General features: G+C 46.6%; 1 protein-coding gene across 2 annotated transcripts in view; it reads right to left on the bottom strand.

Annotated features, from left to right (window-relative positions):
- Positions 1 to 13,566: 13,566 nt before the first annotated feature.
- Positions 13,567 to 21,468, bottom strand: part of ARHGAP25 (Rho GTPase activating protein 25) — a 54,787-nt gene continuing 46,885 nt past the window's right edge. For both annotated transcript variants that reach the window (XM_006110791.4, XM_006110792.4), the window contains 3 exons: positions 21,200 to 21,402; positions 18,605 to 19,203; positions 13,567 to 17,538 (listed from right to left, as the gene is read on the bottom strand). In XM_006110791.4, coding sequence (XP_006110853.2) covers positions 17,328 to 17,538; positions 18,605 to 19,203; positions 21,200 to 21,402 — 1,013 coding nt within the window. In that variant the 3' untranslated portion in view covers positions 13,567 to 17,327. The remainder of the gene's footprint in view (positions 17,539 to 18,604; positions 19,204 to 21,199; positions 21,403 to 21,468) is intronic.

The following is a 21,468-nucleotide window of genomic DNA, read 5'->3' as shown; positions in this document are numbered from 1 at the left end:
CTACTGTGTAGACAGAGCTCAAGGTCAAAATAAATTATTTCGACTTAAGCTGCTCAATTAGCATGGCTCAAGTTGCGTAGCTTATTTCAAGTTTAGTCCGGTTGTGTAGATGTGCCCTGATAGGCCTGATAGGCCTGATTTTTACCCATATTGGGAAACCACAGATAAGCTGAGTTTAGCCAGGGTTCCATCTGGAAGGCTTGAGCCAAAAAATGTGGCTAAAGGTATGAAAGGCATCCGGGCAAGGGTGGGATCTGCCTTGTGTGTGCCATTGCACACAGTTCAGACTCAGATCTGCCTTTGGTTCAACACCTGACGTAAACCTCATCTGGATTCTGGTGTCATCAGAGATAGAGTGTGGGTTTGGCCCATGTCTCAGGCAGAGTGGAGCCAGATTCCTAATGCACAGTCAAGTCACACACCAGCATACACACACCTACACTAGCACCCATTTGACAGGATGCCCATATTGCTTCCTTAGTGGTTTCTAGCTAGCCTGACCGCCTGCTTAGAACATGCCTCTTTTAGCAGCATCGCTGCAAACGCTGCACATTTATACAGTCAGAAAATCTTTCAGGAGGCTTTGCTGAATCTTCGGAAACAGATGTGTTTGGACAGAGGTCCTTCATTCTGGCCTATCTGCAAAGGAAGTGGTGGAATTTGCAGTTTATACAAAATTAATGTGCACTTGTCCTGATCTCAGAGACCTTTGAGGCCCAGCCAAGCTTTCTCACGTCACTAAGATCTGCTGTTGGTCTATTAAGGAATTAGCTGCCTCTTCATATGCTTGAGCTCAACAGAAAGGAGCTTGTGACATTTCCAGCACAGATGTCAATATTTCCCATAGACCTATTTCATGTTAATGAAACTAAGTCCCACTAGTTGGCCGCCAAATGATAGCACAAGGTACTGCACAACCAACTAGCATGCCTTGACTCTGAACGAGGGAAGAGCATCTCTAAGAAAAAGTCATAATGAGGTCCAGTGGTTGGAAACTGAAATTAGACAAACACTGCCTAGAAATAAGGTGCAAATTTTTAATTGCAAAGGTAAGTAACCTTGGACAACTTGCCTAGTGGCTTGGTTTTTAAGACAAAATTTTCTAAAAGCGATGCCATAGCTCAACCAAAAGTTATGGATCCCAGGCAGCACTTAATGGGTGAGGTTCTGTGTTATGCAGGAGGTGATCAAGATGGTCTCTTCTGGAACTATTTTTGGGTACTGAACTGTATCCCCCCCCCCCCCCCCCCCCCCCCGTTTAGACCTGTTGTGATCAGGACCAAACTCCATTGCTGCTACATGAGAATTGGCAACCCTTGCCACCCCAGGCTGGTATCACAGCTGAGGGTGGCTGTAGAGGCCTTGGACAGCAGCAGGACCCCAGGGCTCACAAGATCAGAGACCAGTGGAGCCTGTGGCAGGCCAGGCAGGTGGTGGGATCTGGGGGGACCAGCAGAGTCCATGGCAGGGTATTTGCTGGTGGGACTCTGGGGGGCTGGCAGAGCCCACGGCAGGGCCATTGGGACCTAGGGGTGAGGGGGGTGACACAGCACACATCAGGGTCAGTGGAACCCCAGGGGGGATGCCTGGAAATTGGGACCTGGAGCTGGAGGAGTTGGCAGCTTAGCCAGTCCCCAGTTGTGAGGAAGCCAGTGCAAACCTGAAGGTGCTGCAGCACCCCTGCACCCCTACTTCCCATGCCTTCTTCTGGTCTTCAGAGCCACAAAAAAGAGCAAGTTCTGCCTCCATGACCCATTTAGTTCTTGATCTCTCTGATGAAACTGCCAAAAAGAGGGGGAGAAATTAGTCAGTTGTGAGGCTGAATTTTGTGATGTGAACATCTGCCTCTAGATCCACCCACCTTTCAGAGAGAGATAAATGTTGCTGCTGCCTAATAGTTTGGATGGTGGGAAAGTAGCAGAAAGGGCATTTTTAAGATGCAGTTTTAAAGGGAGTCAAGTTTTTATAGCAAATGTTCGAACAAAGAGCTGGATATTGTAGCTAGGAGGAGGAGAAAGGGCCAGAAAACAGCTGGTAGGTAGTAACAACTTTTCTGCTGAGTGGTGAAACAGCTGAGTCCAAAAGTTTCAGGGGCCCCCTTTACAGCGAAGGGAAGCTGTGTTTGTCAGTACCAGCAGAACACTGCAAGGGTTCAGAACTGGATTCCAAAAGCCATTCACAATGCATAACATTGAACCTACCAGCTTACGAGCGACGCTACATGTTTTTGTGGTTATATTAGCTAGTTGGATATGCACTGTAAACTATGCGCCAACCTTTATACAGGACCCTTGTAACTGTGAGGCCTAGTCAGGGATAGCAAGTTAGCGTCTTTTGGGGTGGGAGGGCGAAGTGTAAGATAGGTCTGGCTAACACAACTTCTCTCTCATGTAGACTGGGCCATTGTTTGGCATGGAGAAGTTCTGCACACCGTAAGGGTGGCTGCTGATCTGACAATTTTCATCAGTAGCAGGTTCGCTTTAAAACTTTTGTTTGATTGGTTTGTTGGTTGGTTGGTTGAAGTGGAAATATTTATGTGAAATCAGACATGCTAGAAAAATGAATGTATGTAAACTGGGCCCTAAAAAATTCTTCAACAATGCAAAAATAAAAAATGTTGGCCAAGGCAGCGAGGGTATGTCTACACTACAGAGTTAGTTCGAACTAACAGACGTTAGTTCGAACTAACTTTAATAGGCGCTACACTAGCGCTCCGCTAGTTCGAATTTAATTCAAACTAGTGGAGCACATAGTTCGAACTAGGTAAACCTCATTTTACGAGGATTAAGCCTAGTTCGAACTAGCTAGTTCGAATTAAGGGCTGTGTAGACCCTTAATTCGAACTAGTGGGAGGCTAAGGCTTCCCAGGTTTCCCTGGTGGCCACTCTGGCCAACACCAGGGAAACTCTATGCCTCCCTCCCGGCCCCGGACCCCTTAAAGGGGCACGGGCTGGCTACGGTGCCCGTGCCAGGTGCAAGCCTGCCAGCACCCAGCCAGCAGACCCTGCACCTGGCACGGATCGAGCCAGCCACCCGATGCTCCCCAGCCCTCCCCCTCTTCCCGGGACCAGGCTGGCGGTTCCCGGGAGCTTGCCCGGGACCGCAAGAGGCGGGCACCCGCCTAGGCTAGTGCGGACATCGTGGACCTTGTCCACGATCTCCGCACTAGGCACAGGAAGGTGGCCATCTAGGGCAGGAGAGCTGCCAGCCTGGCCACCCAGGAGCAGGTGTGCATGAAAATCAAGGGGGTCCACTGAGACCCCCGACCCTGAGCCCTGAGCTTACAATGGCCGTCCTGGGTCAGACCAAAGGTCCATCTAGCCCAGTAGCCTGTCTGCCGATAGCGGCCAACCCTAGGGACCCTGGAGGGGATGGACTCGAGACAGTGACCAAGCCATTTGTCTTGTGCCATCCCTCTCCAGCCTTCTACAAACTTTGGGCAGGGACACCACTCCTATCCCCTGGCTAATACCACTCCACGGACCCAACCTCCATCACTTGATCTCACTTCCCTTTAAACTCTGTTCTAGTACTAGCCTTCACAGCCTCCTGCAGCAAGGAGTTCCACAGGTTGACTCTTTGCTTTGTGAAGAACAACTTTCTGTTACTAGTTTGAAGCCTGCTACCCATTCCTTTCCTTTGGTGTCCTCTAGTCCTTCTTTATGGGAACTAATGAAGAACTTTTCTGGATGTACCCTCTCCACCCAACTCCTGCTTTTAGAGACCTCTATCCTGTCCCTCCTCCGTCTCCTCTTTTCTAAGCTGAGAAGTCCCAGTCTCTTTAGCCTCTCTTCATATGGGACCTGTTCCCAACCCCTGATCATTTTAGTTGCCCTCCCCTCTCCCGGTCTCTCTCTTCCCCTCTCCCACTTCCTTTTCCCAGTCTCCCCCAGTTTTGTTCAATAAAGACAGATTCCATTTTTTAACACAATTGTCCTTTATTTTGTACATCAAGAAAAGGGGCTAGGGAAGGGTAAGTGGAAGGAGGTGAGGGAGGAATGGGGCACGAGCCCCCGATGGGGAGGACTGGGCTGGCTCTGCGGGCTTCTTGGGGTGGAAGCTCTCCTGCAGCCCCCCAATTGCCCCTTCTCCCCAGATGGCAGCCTGCGGCAAGTGCAGCCGGGCTGATGGCCAAGTGGTGTGATGTGCCCAGTGTGGGCACTCTGGGCACTCCAAGCCAGGACTGGTTTTCAAGCGGGGCACCCCTGAGAACTGTCTGTCCGGGGTGGGGGTCGGGACCCTTTAAGCACAGCCCTCGGCTAGCCTGAGACAGCATCTCCATGCTCTAAGTCCTCCTCTGATGCCCTGCTGGCACTGCTTCCGGCCATCCTTAAGCTCTGTTCAGGGTCCACTTAATGTGGACATGCTAGTTCGAATTAGCAAAACGCTAATTCAAACTAGTTTTTAGTTCTAGACGCGTTAGTTCGAATTAGCACTGTAGTGTAGACATACCCCTAGAGAACTACCATGGTCTTGTATTAGTGGGGTCATATTACAATGCTAGATGGAGACCTCTAGGTGGCAGCAGATGTGCACTCAAACAATTGGCATCTCCATGTATAGAAAACTGCTCTCTGAGTAATTTGCATATTTTTTTCTGCTTTTCGTCTGAAAGTGGCTTTTCTGACATTTGGCCCATCTACATGGAGCCAAATGTTGGGGAAAAACCCTCTTTCAGAACATCCCTTCTTCCTCGTAAAACGAGGTTTACAGGGATGCTGAAAAAACACGTCTGATTTTCCGACTTTTTTTTAGAAAAGTAGACGCTACGCAGTAGAGTTTTTCCAGGGTACTCTTTAGTATAGACGTACCCACAGTCACTCAAGCGCTCCAGTGGTGGAGTGGGTTGCTGCTAAGCAGCCAACGGAGCCTGCAGGGGGCGCCAGTAAGGGTCTCTGTGCAGGGTTCCTGCTAAGCACCATCCTGGCAGCTCCCATTGGCCGGGAATGAGGAATTGTGGCCAATGGGAACTGAGTGGTTGGTGCCAGCAGACAGCCATGTGCCCTCTGCCTCCAGGACCACAGGGGTGCATTCTGGGATTGGGCTGGGGCTGAGGCAGCCAGGAAGCCTGCCTTCGCCTTGCTGGTACATACCACCTTGTGGGAGGCCTCATGCCAACCCTCAGTCTCCTGCTAGAGCCAGCACCCCAAGCCCCTTTCTGCACCCCAAGCCCCAGTCCTGAGCTCCCTCTTAGAGCCAGCACCCTGCCCTCTGCCTGCCCCCCTCCTAAAGCCTGTCTTTGTGTATATGTGCACGTGGCTTTGTGTGTGATGTGGCACTTGAAATATTATGGTCACAGACAAAAACAAAAAAAGGTCTCTTCTCCTTTGAAAGGTTGCTGACCCCTGCCTGGGCTGGGCAGACGAGACTTCCCAAGCACGGGAGTGCCTGGGTGGGAGGAGTTGAAAGTGCAGCGCGCAGTACTGAGATGCTTTTGAGTAGCTCTCTGGAGCCCAGTTCACAGGGCTGCCTTAGTGTCTGCCACCCTGCAATCAGAGGTATGATGGCAGCAGGTGCAGATGTACCCAAACCAGTTCCGGTCTAGTGCACTCCAGTAACAGCAGTTACACTCGAGGACACGCACAGGGTCCCTGGTACGCTTGTGTAGCCTGCCCTGCCTCAGCTCACTGCTGTAGTTACTGGCGCTAAATCAGCTCACTTGTGCTCACTCACACACCTCTGATTGCAATACAACAATAGTTATGCTGGGAGCTGCTGCAGGCCCCGTGTCTGAGCGTTTTGTGCTGTGCTCTTAGAATGGATGTTGCATATAAGGGTGTGTCTAGGTTACATGCCTCCGTCGATGGAGGCATGTAGATTAGACAGATAGGCAAAGGGAAATGAAGCCGCGATTTAAATAATCGCGGCTTCATTTAAATTTACATGGCTGCCGAGCTGAGCCGACAAACAGCTGATCAGCTGTTTGTCGGCTCCGCGCACTAGTCTGGACGCGCCGCGCTGACCTGAAAGCATTTTATCGACATCCCCCTTATGCCTTGTAGGATGAGGTTTACAGGGGGTGTCAATAAAAGGCTTTCATTTCGACAGGGGAGCTTCCAGACTAGCGCCCGGAGCCGACAAACAGCTGATCAGCTGTTTGTCGGCTCAGCGCGGCAGCCATGTAAATTTAAATGAAGCCGCGATTATTTTAATCGTGGCTTCATTTCCCTTTTTTGAATACACAAATCTACATGCCTCCGTCGACAGAGGCATGTAGTTTAGATGTACCCTAACTGACAAAGTCTGACTGCAGGAGCAAGGCCTGTCTCCTGATCTGTTACTGACTTCCTGAGTGCCCTTGGGCAAATCACTTATCCTCTGTGCCTCGGTTTCCCATGTATACAATGGTGATGCTAGCCCCTAAAGATAGTGAAGTGCACACATACTACAGTACTGGGGCCATAGCAATATCATAAACTACTGGGCACCTGCCATATAACTTGTTGTATATTGGGTTGTAGATATAGATCTTGTTGTTATGGTAACTGAGTAGGTCACTGGGGTCAGCCCAGCTAGTCTGGGCTTGTTCTGGTGAGTTCTATGCTATGCAATAAAATGGACACTTGCACCTACTCAAGCTCTCTGCCTTTCCACTGATTTCTTCCTATACTGTGAAACTCCCCACGACAGAACAAGTGGCGACGAGGGTGGGATGCCTGTGCTGCCTCCAGCAACAAAAGAAATAGAAGTCAATGTAAGAAAACAAACTCTTTCTGGCTGTTCTGGAAGGTGGGGTAAGAACTGACGGCTACCCTGTGCAAACTGAAACTAAGATCAAGGAGCCCAGAGACTGGAAAAGAAAAAAAAAGGGGGGGAGTGCAGCAGCCATGGCTACACTTACAGGGCCACTGGGACCTTTTGAGGAGACTGTAGAGCAATGGCAGGTATATACTGAGCGCTTTGAACTTTTTGTTATTGCAAATGACATTAAAGAAGAGAAGAAGGTGCCAATATTTTTAAGTGTTGTAGGGGCTAAGACCTATTCTCTGCTACGCAGTTTGCTGCTCCCTGTTAAGCCAGAGACCAAATCTTACAGTGACATTGTGGAAATCCTGGGGTCACATTATGCTCCAAAACCACTGGTAATTGCAGAAATGTACAGGTTCCATAGCAGAGACCAAAAAGAAAGTGAAACCATTGTACAATTTGTAGCCAATTTGAAAAAGCTTGCTGAACACTGTGAATTTAAGGAGATGTTAAATGATGCCATACGTGACAGGTTAGTGTGTGGCCTGCACAGTGAAGCTATACAGAGGCGTCTGTTAACAGAAGCTCAGCTCACCCTACAGAAGGCCATTGATATTGCGGTCTCCCTGGAACTGGCCACACAGGAGGCACAATACCTGAGTGCACCCCCTGGGGTGCATAAAATGTCCCAAGAACCTACTCACAAAACAGTGGGGAGCCAGGAATGTTACCGCTGTGGTAAGACAGGTCACCATGCCGCAGAATGCTGGTATAAGAACCTAGTGTGTCGACAGTGTGGAAAAAAAGGACACATTGAGCGTGCCTGCAGACAAAAGAAAAAGAGGCTTGTGGCCTGGCGGAACAAAAAGGAAAATCTGCATCCCATCGAGCAGATGCCTGATGATCAAAGCGACACCTTGTCTGAAGAAGAAGTGCCCTGCTATGTTTTGTCTTTGAAAGGGGGCTCCCATGAATACTGGGTAACCCCACTGTTGGATGGCAAACCGGTACGCATGGAAGTGGACACTGGTGCAGCAGTTTCATTGGTCTCAGACTCGGTGTATAAGGAAAAGTTGAAGCATCTTCCACTTAAAGCAACAAAGATCATTCTGAAGACATACACCGGAGAAGCAGTACCCCTATTGGGCACTACTGATGTTAAGGTGGAACTAAATGGACGGACTGCAGAATTACCACTGTTTGTGGTGAAAGGCCATTACCCAGCCTTAATGGGGAGATCATGGCTTAGGAAGATCCCACTGGACTGGGCAGAAGTGCACCGGATGACTAAAGAAGAAACAGGTCTGACTGATATATTAAAGAGACATGCTGCTGTTTTTGGAGAGGATCTGGGAAGTATGAGGGGAATCACCGTGAAACTGAACATTAAACCTGGTAGCCAACCAAAATATCTGAAGGCCAGAACTGTGCCATATGCTATCAGACCAAAAGTTGAAGCAGACCTGGAGCGCCTAGTAAAAAATGGAGTCCTAATACCAGTTACCCATAGTCCATGGGCAACTCCAATAGTTCCAATATTGAAGAAAGATGGTTCTATTCGGATTTGTGGGGATTTTAAGGTCACTGTTAACCCTGTTTTATGTGCAGAGCAATACCCCCTTCCTCGCATCGATGACATCTTTGCGGGCCTGGCTGGGGGACAAAGGTTCAGCAAGATTGATCTGAGTCAAGCATATTTACAGATGCAAGTTGAGGAGGAATCCCAAGAGCTGTTGACTATTGTGACTCATAAAGGGCTTTATCGTTACTGTCGCTTACCCTTTGGAATAACTTCTGCTCCAGCCTTGTTCCAGAGAGCTATGGACCAGATCTTGTGTGGCTTGCCAGGAGTTCAGTGCTATCTTGACGACATCCTGGTCACGGGTGGGAATGAGGAGGATCACCTTAAGAACTTAGAGGCTACCCTACAAAGACTGGAAGAGTATGGCCTACGAGTCCGTAAAGATAAGTGTGCATTCTTTCAGCCCTCTGTTGAATATTTGGGACACATCATTGATGCTACTGGTCTTCATAAGTCCCCTTCAAAAGTTAAGGGTATTGTGGAAGCTCCACCCCCTCAAAATGTTAGTCAACTTCGCTCATTTCTAGGACTATTGAACTATTATGGAAGGTTTATTTCATAGCTAGCCACACTATTAAAACCACTTCACGAGCTCCTTGGCCAGAACAAGGTCTGGAAGTGGACTGACGCCTGTGATGTTGCATTTAACAAGGCTAAATGTGCATTGCTGAATGCAGAGGTCCTGACGCATTTTGATCCATCCTTACCTTTACAATTGGCTTGTGATGCCTCCCCATATGGAATGGGAGCGGTCTTGTCACATGTTATGCCCTCAGGAGAGGAGAAACCAATTGCTTTTGCTTCACGCACCTTAAGCACAGCTGAAACTAACTATGCACAAATTGAACATGAAGCATTGGGAATCGTTTTTGGAATTCGGAAATTTCACCAGTACCTGTTTGGACGGAAGTTTACACTTCTCACTGACCATCGACCTCTGACGGCAATTTTTGGTCCACACTCAGGTATTCCACCAATGGCTGCTAGTCGTATGCAACGATGGGCATTGTGGCTTTCAGGACACACATATGAGATCAGATATCGAAAGCCACTCTACATGGCAATGCAGATGGTCTCTCTAGGCTGCCTTTGCCAGTCAAACATCAAGATAGTGGCCAGAAGGAAATCTTTTACTTTGAGCAGGTAGAGAACAGGCCCATCACTGCTGCACAAGTTAAGAGAGCAACTCGTGTTGACCAAGTACTCTCCCAAGTAATAGAACTAGTGATGCGTGGAACATCTCTACGGAACTCTCAGGTCTCATCTGATCTTGTCCCTTACATGTCCAGGAGAATGGAGTTATCAACCCATTCGGGGTGCTTGTTGTGGGGAATGCATGTCATTATTCCAAAAATACTGAGACAACAGATGTTAGAGCAACTGCATTCAGGTCACTGTGGAATGGTGCGCATGAAAGAAATTGCATGAAGCTATTTTTGGTGGCCTGGTTTGGACAGTGACATTGAAAAGAAGGCAAGAGCTTGTATTTCTTGCCAGGGTGTGAGGAATGCACTTCAATTGGCACCTCTGCACCCATGGGACTGGCCTGAAAAACTATGGCAACGTTTTCATGTTGATTTTGCTGGCCCATTTAAAGGTAACATGTTTTTGGTGGTGGTAGATGCTCATTCCAAATGGCCAGAAGTCTGTATAATGCCTTCCACTACTGCTGAGAGTACTATCCAAAAATTACGGGGAATCTTCTGTCATTTGGGTATTCCTGAACAACTTGTGAGTGACAACGCAGTCCACAGTTTGTGTCTCAGGAGTTTGGAAATTTTATGAAAGCAAACGGGATCCATCACATCACTTCAGCACCGTATCACCCGGCCACAAATTGATTGGCTGAAAGGTTTGTCCAGACAATGAAACAAGCTTTGAAATCGGTTAGAGAACATTCACTTGTACAAAAGAGTCTGGACACCTTCTTACTATCCTACAGAAACACTCCTCACGCTACAACCAAAGTGTCCCCGGCTTTTCTAATGATGGGACATCAGCTACGCACGTGCTTTGATTTGCTGAAACCTTCAGAACCACGACAAATTGTGCAACGTCAGCAGGAAGGTCAAGTTATCAGGCGTGCATCCAGAGCAAAAGACCAAACCTTTAGTCCTGGACAGACAGTTTTGGCTCGGAACTATGTTCCTGGAGCTAAATGGATCCCTGCCACTATTATTGCTCAAACAGGACCTGTTTCCTATACTGTCCGGACTGCGAAAGATCTCATCTGGCGGTGGCATGTAGATCAGTTATTGACAGGTTATTCCTGCCCCCAAGGCACATCTCCACTTGAGTTGCCTGTCCTTCCCACTGCTGGTGAGCTACCATGTCAAGAATCACCTGCTCCTGACTCTCTTCCTCCATCACCACCAGCGGCGAACAATAACCTACTCCCTGAGCAGGCTGATCCAACAGCCTCACCTGTTCACACTTCAAGTTCCCAGCCCAGTGTCAGGCCTGCACCCATAACATCTTCGGGTGCGAGAACGCCGGATGTCCACCGTAATCCACCTAGAGAAAGGAGGCCTCCTCCTTTAGTTGGGATTAACTCACAGATGGGGCAAAATAATCCCCAGGGTTAGCTGGGAACTTGAGGCGTTCTACCCTCATTTCATAGTTAGTTTTTGTTTTCTTAAAGGGACGTTTTTATTAAGGGGGGAGGAATATGTTGTATATTGGGTTGTAGATATAGATCTTGTTGTTATGGTAACTGAGTAGGTCACTGGGGTCAGCCCAGCTAGTCTGGGCTTGTTCTGGTGAGTTCTGTGCTATGCAATAAAATGAACACTTGCACCTACTCCAGCTCTCTGCCTTTCCACTGATTTCTGACCCATAGTCTCCTATAGACAACCACCTAACCTCAAGATGATTCTTACCAACCACCACAGGACATACCACACTAATACCAACCCTGGTACCTTCCCTTGCAACAAACCCCGTTGCCAGCTTTGTCCACATATTCGTTCTGCTGATACCATTATTGGACCTAACCAAGTGAGTTATAAGATCAAGAACACATATTCCTGCGCATCCAGAAATATAATCTATGCTATCATGTGCCGAAAGTGTCCGTCTGCTATGTACATTGGACAAACATCTCAGACACTTCGCCAAAGGATTAATGCCCACAAAACAGATATCAGACAAGATCACAAAGAGAAAACAGTTTCTTGCCATTTTAACCAGAAAGGACACTCTCTAAATGACTTAACCACCTGCATTCTGCTACAAAGACCTTTTACATCTGCACTTGAAAGGGAATCCTCTGAACTGTCATTCATGTTAAAATTCGACACTTTCCAAAAAGGACTCAACAAACATTTGAACTATCTCACCCATTACCAAGATAGTTTCCCCAATTATCACCTCTAATACCATTAACTCACAAACATCCCACTCTCCCTACCTCTAATATCATCAATTCACAGACACTTACCTTCCTTCCTCCCCCCCCCCCCCTGCATCCTCCTCCTGTTCTGCAATGTGATTTGTCCTTTTCATATTTGTTCATTTTTTTAATTGTATCCTTTGGTATATATGGTTGTGACTACTTTCTTCCACTATTTGATCTGAGGAAGTGGATCTGGCCCACGAAAGCTCATCATCTAATAAACCATCTTGTTAGTCTTTAAAGTGCTACATTGTCCTGCATTTTGCTTCCTATACTCTGAAACTCCCCACGACATAACATAACTCACCCCTGTTGTTCAGAAAAAAAAATGATCTGATAGCACTTTATAGACTTACAAAACATGTAGATGGTATCGTGAGCTTTCGTGGGCATCGCTCATGGTACCATCTACATGTTTCGTTAGTCTGTAAAGTGCTACCAGACCATTTGTTGTTTTTTTCTGTAACAGACTAACTCGGCTACCCCTTGAAGTTCCTGTTGTTTAGGTTACTGCTGAAATTAGCCCATGAGAGCCTCGTCTAATTCCTTTAGTGTCAGGCATGGGGGACTGTTGTTTCTCATAATTAAGGTTGTGACCAGGATGCCAGAGTAGGAAACAATCCTGCACACAAATCTCACTCTTGCAGGGGACAGAAAAAAATAACCTAGAGGGTCTTTTTTCTAATGTGGGAGCGAGAGGGAGACTGAAGCATTTATCTTTGTGAGTGACCTCATCTAACAGTGCTTTTACTTTTATTATTTAAGGTCTAAGGTATAAGTAGTGCTTTAAAAATACTTAGAAAGACATGGCCCCTTCCCCTAGAAATTAGCACATTTGCCTTGGTTCTTACAATTTATTTGTTAAGTTAGTTAGTGTTCCAGCTACTAAACCACAGTTCAAATGGCATCAATCTTCCTGTCTTATTCTGGATGTGGCTGCCTTTATATACATGTTGCCTTAGCTAAAGAGTGCCGACTCACATTTCTTTAGTGCTGGGCATCTGTTGTAGTTTCCCGCACCCCAATGTGCAACCAAAACTCCCTGGCCCAGCTGTGCCACAGCTGTTTTCTGCATATAATTGTCGGGCTGGCGTTAGGGGTTAGGAAGGAGGGCAGTTGCCTGGGGCCCCATGCCACAGGGGGAACCCCAAAGCCAAGCTGCTCAGTCCTACAAATCGAGACTTTGGCTTTCTGCCCTGGACCCTAGTGAGTCTAACACCAGCCAGGCCCGGCAGACCCCTTGAAACCTGCTCGCAGCCCCCAGTAGTCCCTGGACTCTGGCTGAGAACCACTGATTTACGTCACTGGAGACTCTGGCCTGTTCATCTAAGTCAAAGCACTACTGCAGGTGTGGCCAGTTTGAGCCAAAGACAGAGCCACAGTTTACCAATGTACATTGCCAAAGAGCTACAGTAATTTGTCAGCAGTCCCCATCAGGTGCCTCCGCTCCTGTCTCCAGTATCTTTTGCCCACCAATGGGCCCACCGATCAGTGCCTCCTCTTCCTTCCCCACGCCTCCTGCCCACTATATCAGCTTTTGCATGGCACTCGGTGGGGGAGGAAAGGAGCGAGGGTGCACTACGCTTGGAGGAGGAGGTGGAGCCAGGAGTTGAGCACTAGAAAGTTGGCACCTGCCGCTGCAGCCCCAGAGTCAGTGCCTGAGCAAGGAGCCACATATTAACTTCAGAAGAGCCACAGGTTGGCTGCCCCTGCACTACTGTGAGGGGATCCAAGCTAAGCTCCTAAAGTCCCAGGCTGGGGGTGGGCAGTAGAGGGTATAAGACACAACTCACACTTACTCCTTGCTCTGAGTGGCTGTGGATTGTCCCCAGTCTGATTCTCCTCCAGAGGGCAGGTGACTGTCATGTTTGCAGTAACAGCATTCAACACACTAGAGGCCCAGTTAGGAAAAATAATAACCGCTTTTAATTAAGAAGCTTAATTCAATTGTGCTCAACTCACACTGCATGAGCAGGGACATCTAGCTTATCCACAGCTTCCTCTGGCAGGTCACTGAGTGACAACCCAGCAGGCCAATAAAATGCAAGTAGAATCATCACATCATGGGACCAAGCTCATGCTGGCAGTGACCCAAGGCAGACTAATGTTATTTCCATCATGTAGGTTTTTGGAGGGCAGTGCAAAGGAGCATGTCAGATTTTCCATGAGCGCTAGCGATGGGTGACCCTGATGAAGTTTGAAGTTTGTTTAAACCCCATTAATGATTTGTTGGGGAGAGGGTTCCCCAAAATAGTTCAACTTTCTGCTCCCCGTACTTGAAACTCATATTTATGACAGGGATGTTTTATTTTAGAGAAATGCCATTGAGATTTCCAGCTGAAGACACTTGGGCTCATTGGTAGGGACAGAAGAGCCAGACAGCAGCTGGAGTGACGCAAATGGATACAGAGGAGACCTCAGTATTTTGCATTAGCGTTTTCTCAACTCCTCCCACTTCACACTCCCTCTCATACCATATTTCTGTGCTTTTTTTTTCATGGTCTCTCCCAGGCAGAACTTGAGACAAACTTTTGAGCCTATGAGCTCAGATCCATGCAGCGTTATTAAATATTCTATATACTGGGCACCCCGTCGAGTGCAACAGAGCGGCACCTTGTAATGCCCCACCTCATCTCTTTTCATGTCCATAAAGGCACTTTTGTACCGAGAGTAAGTTCTGTGGCCCGTGTTATGTAGGAGATCAAACAAGAGGACCACAGGGTCCTTTCTGGCCTTTTAATGTATAGGGCTATGTAAGCATCATTCCCATGAATAAAAAGTCCAGTGAAAGAACAGATTTTCTTGCAACCGTATTGGCTTGTTTCCTAAGCAGAAAGCAGCGTCCTGAGAGCTCCTAGCTAGGAGGTGCTGGGATGCTGGGAGGGACCCTCTGGTGGCTAGCCAAAAAAGAAGTAGTCAAAGCAACTGGCAGCCAAACCAATTCCACAGGGCCTTAGGGCTGAATTGTTCAGTCCTTAACTTGCTGTCAGTGAGCTCAGTGCCTGCAGAAGACATCCCTGAAGGTCTAGTTCTTGTTGCACCAGTGAAAATGAGAGATGGCTCCAGCCCTTGCAGTGCGTTTTCCCCACCCTAGCTTGCCGGCAGGGTAAAACCTAAAGTGAAACCATTTATAAGTTTGCAACTGTTAAGTTGCAGAGAAGTCTCTCAAGGGAAATGGTGCAGGCCTCACTGGCTAAACTAGGTCAGGTGCACTCTTTGTATTAAAGTTCCATTCAAGTACATCAAAGGTTGTTAAAGAGAGGAGAGCGATACATTGTTCTCCTTATTCATTTAGGATAGGACAAGAAGCAATGGACTTAAATTGCACCAAGGGAGGTTTAGGTTGGACATTAGGGAAACTTCCTAGCTGTGAAGGTGGTTAAGCACTGGAATAAATTGCCATAGGGTGTGTCTAGACTACCTAGTTTTGTCGACAAAAGTGGACTTTTGTCGACAAAACTATACCAGCGTCTACACACAGCAGTTTTGTCGATGCTGGTATACCTCATCTTACGAGGCATAACACCTTCTGTTGACAGAACTCTGTCGACAGAAGGTGTTATTGCCTGTAACATTGCGTCCAGACTACGGAGTTCTGTCGACAAAGCAGCTTGCTTTGTCGACAGAACTCAATGTGTCTGGACGCTCTTTGTCGACGGAAGTTTTGTCGACAGTATCTGTCGACAAAACTTCCGTCGACAAAACGCGGTAGTCTAGACATACCCTAAGAGGGTTAAGGAATTTCCATCATGGGAGGTTTTACAGACGGGTTAGACAAACAGCTATCAGGGATGGTCCAGATAATATTTGGTCCTTTCTCAGTGCAGGGAGCTGGACTAGATGACGTATCAAGATCCCTTCCAGGCTTAAATGTCTATGAGCTCAATAAATGGTTTATGCAGGGTTAATAAATAATGTTTTAAGATACCAGTAGCATGTGTTATGGATGGTCACAAGCACATCATTAGCCTGTTATGTTTATAGGACATGGTTATAAGCAATCTATTGGAGTCCTCAGCAATCTAAAATGATTGACTGACCATTTATTCAAACATCAGTTCTGGTTTAATAATCTCTTATGGGCTATTTATAAATGGAACCTTAATATAAAGTGTGACAGGTACAATATACTCTGGGGAATATATCCCACACTAGACTTCCAGGGGCAGGAGTGCATAAGATGATCTAGATGCTTCTCTCCATCGCTATGACAGCTATACTAAAATGTAGACTTTATTCTCAAAACGGTAATTTCACTCAGCCTAGGAGCAAAGGCTGGAGGGAAAGGATTTAACCTTAGGCTATGTCTACACTGCAGGCTTCTTGCACAAGAATGGTCGTTCTTGGGCAAAAACTTGCGGAGCATCTACACTGCACACATGTTCTTGTGCAAGTACATTTACAGTAAGGCATCAGAACAGAGGGCTTCTTGCACAAGAGTTATTCCGCTCCCCAGGAGGAATAAGCCCTCTTGTGCAAAAGCTCTTGTGCAAGAAGGCAGTGTGGACGGGCAACAGGGATTTCTCGCACAAGAGAGCATCTGCACTGCCATGGACGCTCTTGTGCAAAAGCACATGGCAGTGTGGATGCGCTCTTGTGCAAGATTTTTTGCGCAGAAGTTCTTGCGCAAACCAGTTCTTGCGCAAGAAGCCTGCAGTGTAGACGTAGCCATAGGCTGCGTCTAGACTGGCATGATTTTGTGCAAATACTTTTAACAGAAAAGTTTTTCCGTTAAAAGTATTTGTGCAAGAGAGTGTCTATACTGGCATGTGCCTTTGCGCAAAAGATTTGCTTTTGCGCAAAAGCATCCATGCTAGTGTAGCTCTCTTGCGCAAGAAAGCTCCGATGGCCATTTTAGCCATCGAGCTTTCTTGCACAAGAAATTAATGTTGCTGTCTACACTGGCCCTCTGTCTACACTGGCGCAAGAATACTTTCACAAGAGGGCTTATTCCTGAGCAGGAGCGTCAGAGTATTTGCGCAAGAACCACTGATTTTGTACAGTACCAAGTCAGTGTTCTTGCGCAAATACTCGCAGCCAATGTAGACAGGCGGCAAGATTTTGCACAAAAGCAGCCACTTTTACACAAAATCATGGCAGTCTAGATGCAGCCTTAGAGTGCAGTACAATGGCCAGCCAATAGCCTATGTCATGATAAGGCTCTTCCAGTTTTTCAATGTTACTTTTGGTCCTCTCTGAGAAACTGAAAAATCACCAATCCTTTCTCCCACAGGTGTTATCACCCTCCAGGCCAGAGAACTACTGTGGGACAGAGATTCCTTCAGAACGTCTCTGAATTGATATGTGGAACTCCCTGCCACATGGTATTATTCAGTCCAAGTGTTTAGCAGAATTCCGAAAAGTATTGACCATTTACACAGATAACAGATAAAAAGAAAAAAAGAAAAGAGAGTTTTGAAAAGGAAGTTAACCCTCCCGCTTCAGGGCACAATCCAACATCTCCTACTGGCAGTCAGGAAGGAACTTTCCCGCGAGGATGATTAGCCTGTAGAGCTCCTGGCGGTTTCCACCGAAGCTGCTAGTGCTGGTCATTCATAGCAACAGAATGCTGGACACGAGAGAGACCCCTCATTCAATCCAGTCTGGCAATTTTTATCTTTGTCCCAGCTGTGCCCCCTGTGTGTGCACATCAGGGTCCTTCTCTTATTTTCTTTTGTCCCTGGGATCACTCCTGGATTTAACTAAGTCCTGGACCTCCTTCTCCAGCACCTTGTTCCTCTTCTCGACATCCTCCCGCGCACGCTCCACGTTCTGAAGCTTCAGTTCCAGCTCCACAAACTTCTTCTTCTCTTTCTCAATCTCCTCATTCAGCCGCACCACTTTGGCCCAGACTTCGTAGTTCTCCTTGTGGAGGCTGCAGTGAGAAGGACAAGGGGATAGGAAGGTCATCGTGTGGCTGTGTTATTGTGCAATACATCACTTGACGCTGTTGCCCTGAATTTGCATATCCTCTTTCGAAAATAGAGCGTACTCTAGACATAGCCATGATGATTGACTGACGATTAGGCCATGCTGCCCTGAAGGACTTAGGCTGTGGCATTCCATATGTGAGGGCAGGACCATGGGAAGTACAAATACCCCCTCCCCACTCCAAGTGGGGATGGAGCACAGATAATATTATGCCAGATTGTGTCTATTGGCTACAGTTCTGTACTGGAGGTGGGACAGAGCTCCAGTGATCTAGAAGGAGCTTTGCAGCACTATAGAAGGGTTTAAATAGTGGTCTTCAACCTTTTTTCATTTGCAGAGCCCTTTCGAAATTTCCAAAGGAAGTGCTTTGGAAATCTCTTGTCATTATATATAGCTGAATTCTGTTCGGTCAGTTTTATGGACCCTTTAGACATAGGCCATGTCTATACTACCAGAGAAGGTCAACCTAAGATTTTCAACTCCAGCTATGAGAACAGTGTATCTGTAATCCATGTACCTTAAATCAAATTTTTCCAGTGGCCCCACTGCAGGAGGTCAATGGGAGAAACTCTCCCTTACTAAGTTACTCCTCATGACCAGGAGGAGTACCAGGGTCCATTGGTGCCATCAGCGGTCCATTTAGCAGGTCCTCACTAGACCTGTTAAATCAAACCCTCGGAGATCAATCTCCAGAGCACTGATCTTGGGGTAAGTGAAGACAAGCCCATAGCTGTGGACCCTGGACCACAGGTTGAAAGCCAGTGGCCTAGAATGCATTCTCTCTCATAGGCAGCAGCGGGAATGCATGGAGCTGTGAGTGTGGGGTGTCTCTGAGTTGTTAGAAGGGTATGCAGTCATGTTTGGTCCTTACACCATGGGCAGAAGGGAAGGGAGGGGCAAAGATACATGCACCCTCCTCTGTTCCTGCAAGTTTGCAGCTGGCCAGGTATTTTTGCAATGAAATATTTTTGGCTAGAAAAATGCCAACACAGCTGCAACAACACTCTTACCTTTTCATTTGCTCTTCATAGTCCTTTTTCTGCATCTCCATTTCTTTTTTCAGCTCCAGGATCATCTTTTGAAGGGACTCCTGGTTCTCCTGACCAGAGCCACAGTCCTCGGCATCGTGGTTTGGACCCACTAGTTCCTTTGGCACCAGGCTTGGGCTTTGGCTTGCTAACAAATCTTTCTTGGAGTTGCAGCTTGCCGTCCTGAGAGGCCTAGTGCAAGTGTTCTCCCTGCCCTCAGCTTGGCAGGTAGGGACATTGTCATAGGTCGAAGTCCGGTGAAGGTCGAGCAGCTTACAAAGATCCTGAGACAATGTTCTTTTGTGTCCATCAGTTGGGAAGGTAGGTGAAACCTGACTTCCTGAAGATGTCCAAAAGTCATTGCAGAATATGTCATTTTTATCACTGTTGGCTTTCTCTCCCTGCGAGGAATCAGTTAGGAAAGATTTCCTGTTGGGAAGAGTCTGAGTTCTTTTCCTGGACTGTGTTTTCCACATTCCCAATGCATCTTTGGGTTGATTTGTGTCATTATCTTCAACCAGAGCACCCAGCTGGGCTGCTGCTCCAGAGGACGTGGGGCTGCTGGCATCTAGGTCGTCTCTCTGAAAATAGAGCCAAGGACATTCGAAAGTAATTTCATTTTCACTCATACACAGTGTGGATGAACACTGGGGACAAAAAACACATTTTATATTAAAGTTCACAAAGCACTCGTTAATAAATGATGAGTGGCCTGGTAAAATGAATGGCAAAAAATAATGAGTAGAATCATAGAACACTAGAACTGGGAGGGACTTTGAGAGGTCATCAAGTCCAGTCCCCTGCCCTCATGGCAGAACCAAACATATTCTAGACCATCCCTGGTAGATGTCTATCTAACCTGCTCTTAAATATCTCCAGAGATGGAGATTCCATACCCTCCCTAGGCAACTTATTCCAGTGTTTCACCACCCTGACAGTTAGGAACTTTTTCCTAATGTCCAACCTAAACCCCCCTTGCTGCAGTTTAAGCCCATTGCTTCTTGTCCTATCTTCAGAGGCCAAGGAGAACAATTTTTCTCCCTCCTCCTTGTGACACCCTTTCAGATACTGGAAAACCGCTATCATGTCCCCTCTCAGTCTTCTCCTTTCCAAACTACACAAGCCCCATTCTTTCAGTCTCATATTCTCTAGACCTTTAATCATTCTTGTTGCTCGTCTCTGGACCTTCTCCAATTTCTCCACATCTTTCTTGAAATGTGGTGCCCAGAATTGGACACAATACTCCAACTGGGGCCTAATCAGCACAGAGCAGAGCGGAAGAATGACTTCTCGTGTCTTGCTCGTAACACACCTGTTAATGCATCTCAGAGTCATGTTTGCTCTTTTTGCAACAGTGTGAGTAGACCTAGTAAAGGAAAATTCTGTCAAAACTTTTTCTCTGGAAAACTGAATTTTCAACTAATTTAATATTTCTGTGGAAAGTATCTTCTTTGTGGGGGAAATTTTGACTGCTTGGTAAAAAAAAAGTTTTGAGGTTTCAACCAAAACTCAAAAATAAAATTGTCTGAAAATTTAACTCTTTATTTTTCACTGGAAACTTTTTGGTTTTAAGATTTCCAAATAAAAATGTAAATTTTCATTGAAAAGAAACCTGTTTTCCCACCAGATGTTGTTATAATCATTTTACAGGGACAAACAGTATTTTCTCTAAGCACATCTGTATGACAGGATTATAGATGGTTATTAGTAATCTCTTGACCTGTAGATGACCCATTTATTGAAATGCCCACTAATCATTTACTTACCATGTATTGACTAGTTATCATTTGTACCTTAATACAAAGAGTGATCAGAAATTCATCTATGAAAAATGTCGTCCCTTGTATTATTAACAATACAGATGTTGCATGAAACAACCCTGCTGGGATACATGAGTTTCATGAACATTTTTGAGTTGTCAGCCTTTCACATTTTGATGGCAAAGAAAACCAGAGGAAAAAAATCCAGATTAATTCTCCCCCCTGTTACCTTGTTTTAAAACACACAGCTCTAGATGGATAAAATATTTCAAATGTTTTGAAATGTATCAAGTATGTGTCATCAGAATCTGAATTAAAAAATGGTGATAGAGATGTAGCCGTGTTAGTCTGGTGTAGCTGAAACAAAATACAGGACTATGTAGCAGTGAGGAAGATCTGAGGAAGTGGGTCTGGCCCATGAAAGCTCATCATCTAATAAACCATCTTGTTAGTCTTTAAAGTGCTACATAGTCCTGTATTTTGAATTAAAAAATGGGGGTAATGTGGTAATTTTCTTGATTTTTTTCTTTCCCTCTTTTTTTTAACCAGCACTACTTAGTAAATCTTTCCAATCCATGGAGGCAGCGTTCTTAGTGGCTAGAGCGCTGGACTGTGACTCAGAAACCTGGGTCTTTCCGTGGCCACTGTTCTACTTTAGGAGCTTTGGCAAGTCACTTCACCTACCGGTCCCATAATTTCCCCACCTAAGCAATAGGAATAGTAATGCTGACCTCCTTCATAAAGCAATTTGAGATCCCATGGTTGATACATGCTCAATAAGAGCTTGGAATTATTATCTCACAAGCTTGATTCTTACCGTTTGGCCTTGGGTTAAAATGTTTGCCTTAGACGCTGGCGGTTCTTCTGCAGCATCCCAGCCCACAGAACTGCGGGGCACTTGGATTTTCTTGGAATTGCTCCTTTGGGAGGGTGGCGAAGAGCTCTCATCTTTTGAGATAGGGAAGAGCTTGGCATGGTCACTTATCATCACTGTCATCACTCTCTGGATCTGGGGAGTGCCTGCAATAGAAAAGAGCTGCATCTTTCAGCACCAAGGGAGAACTCCCTGAGCCATCAAGCTAGGAA

Source organism: Pelodiscus sinensis, chromosome 28 (assembly GCF_049634645.1).
Source record: "Pelodiscus sinensis isolate JC-2024 chromosome 28, ASM4963464v1, whole genome shotgun sequence".
Classification (NCBI taxonomy): domain Eukaryota; kingdom Metazoa; phylum Chordata; order Testudines; family Trionychidae; genus Pelodiscus; species Pelodiscus sinensis.
Note: the sequence above shows the minus strand (reverse complement) of the source record. Positions and strands in the feature narration are given on the sequence as shown.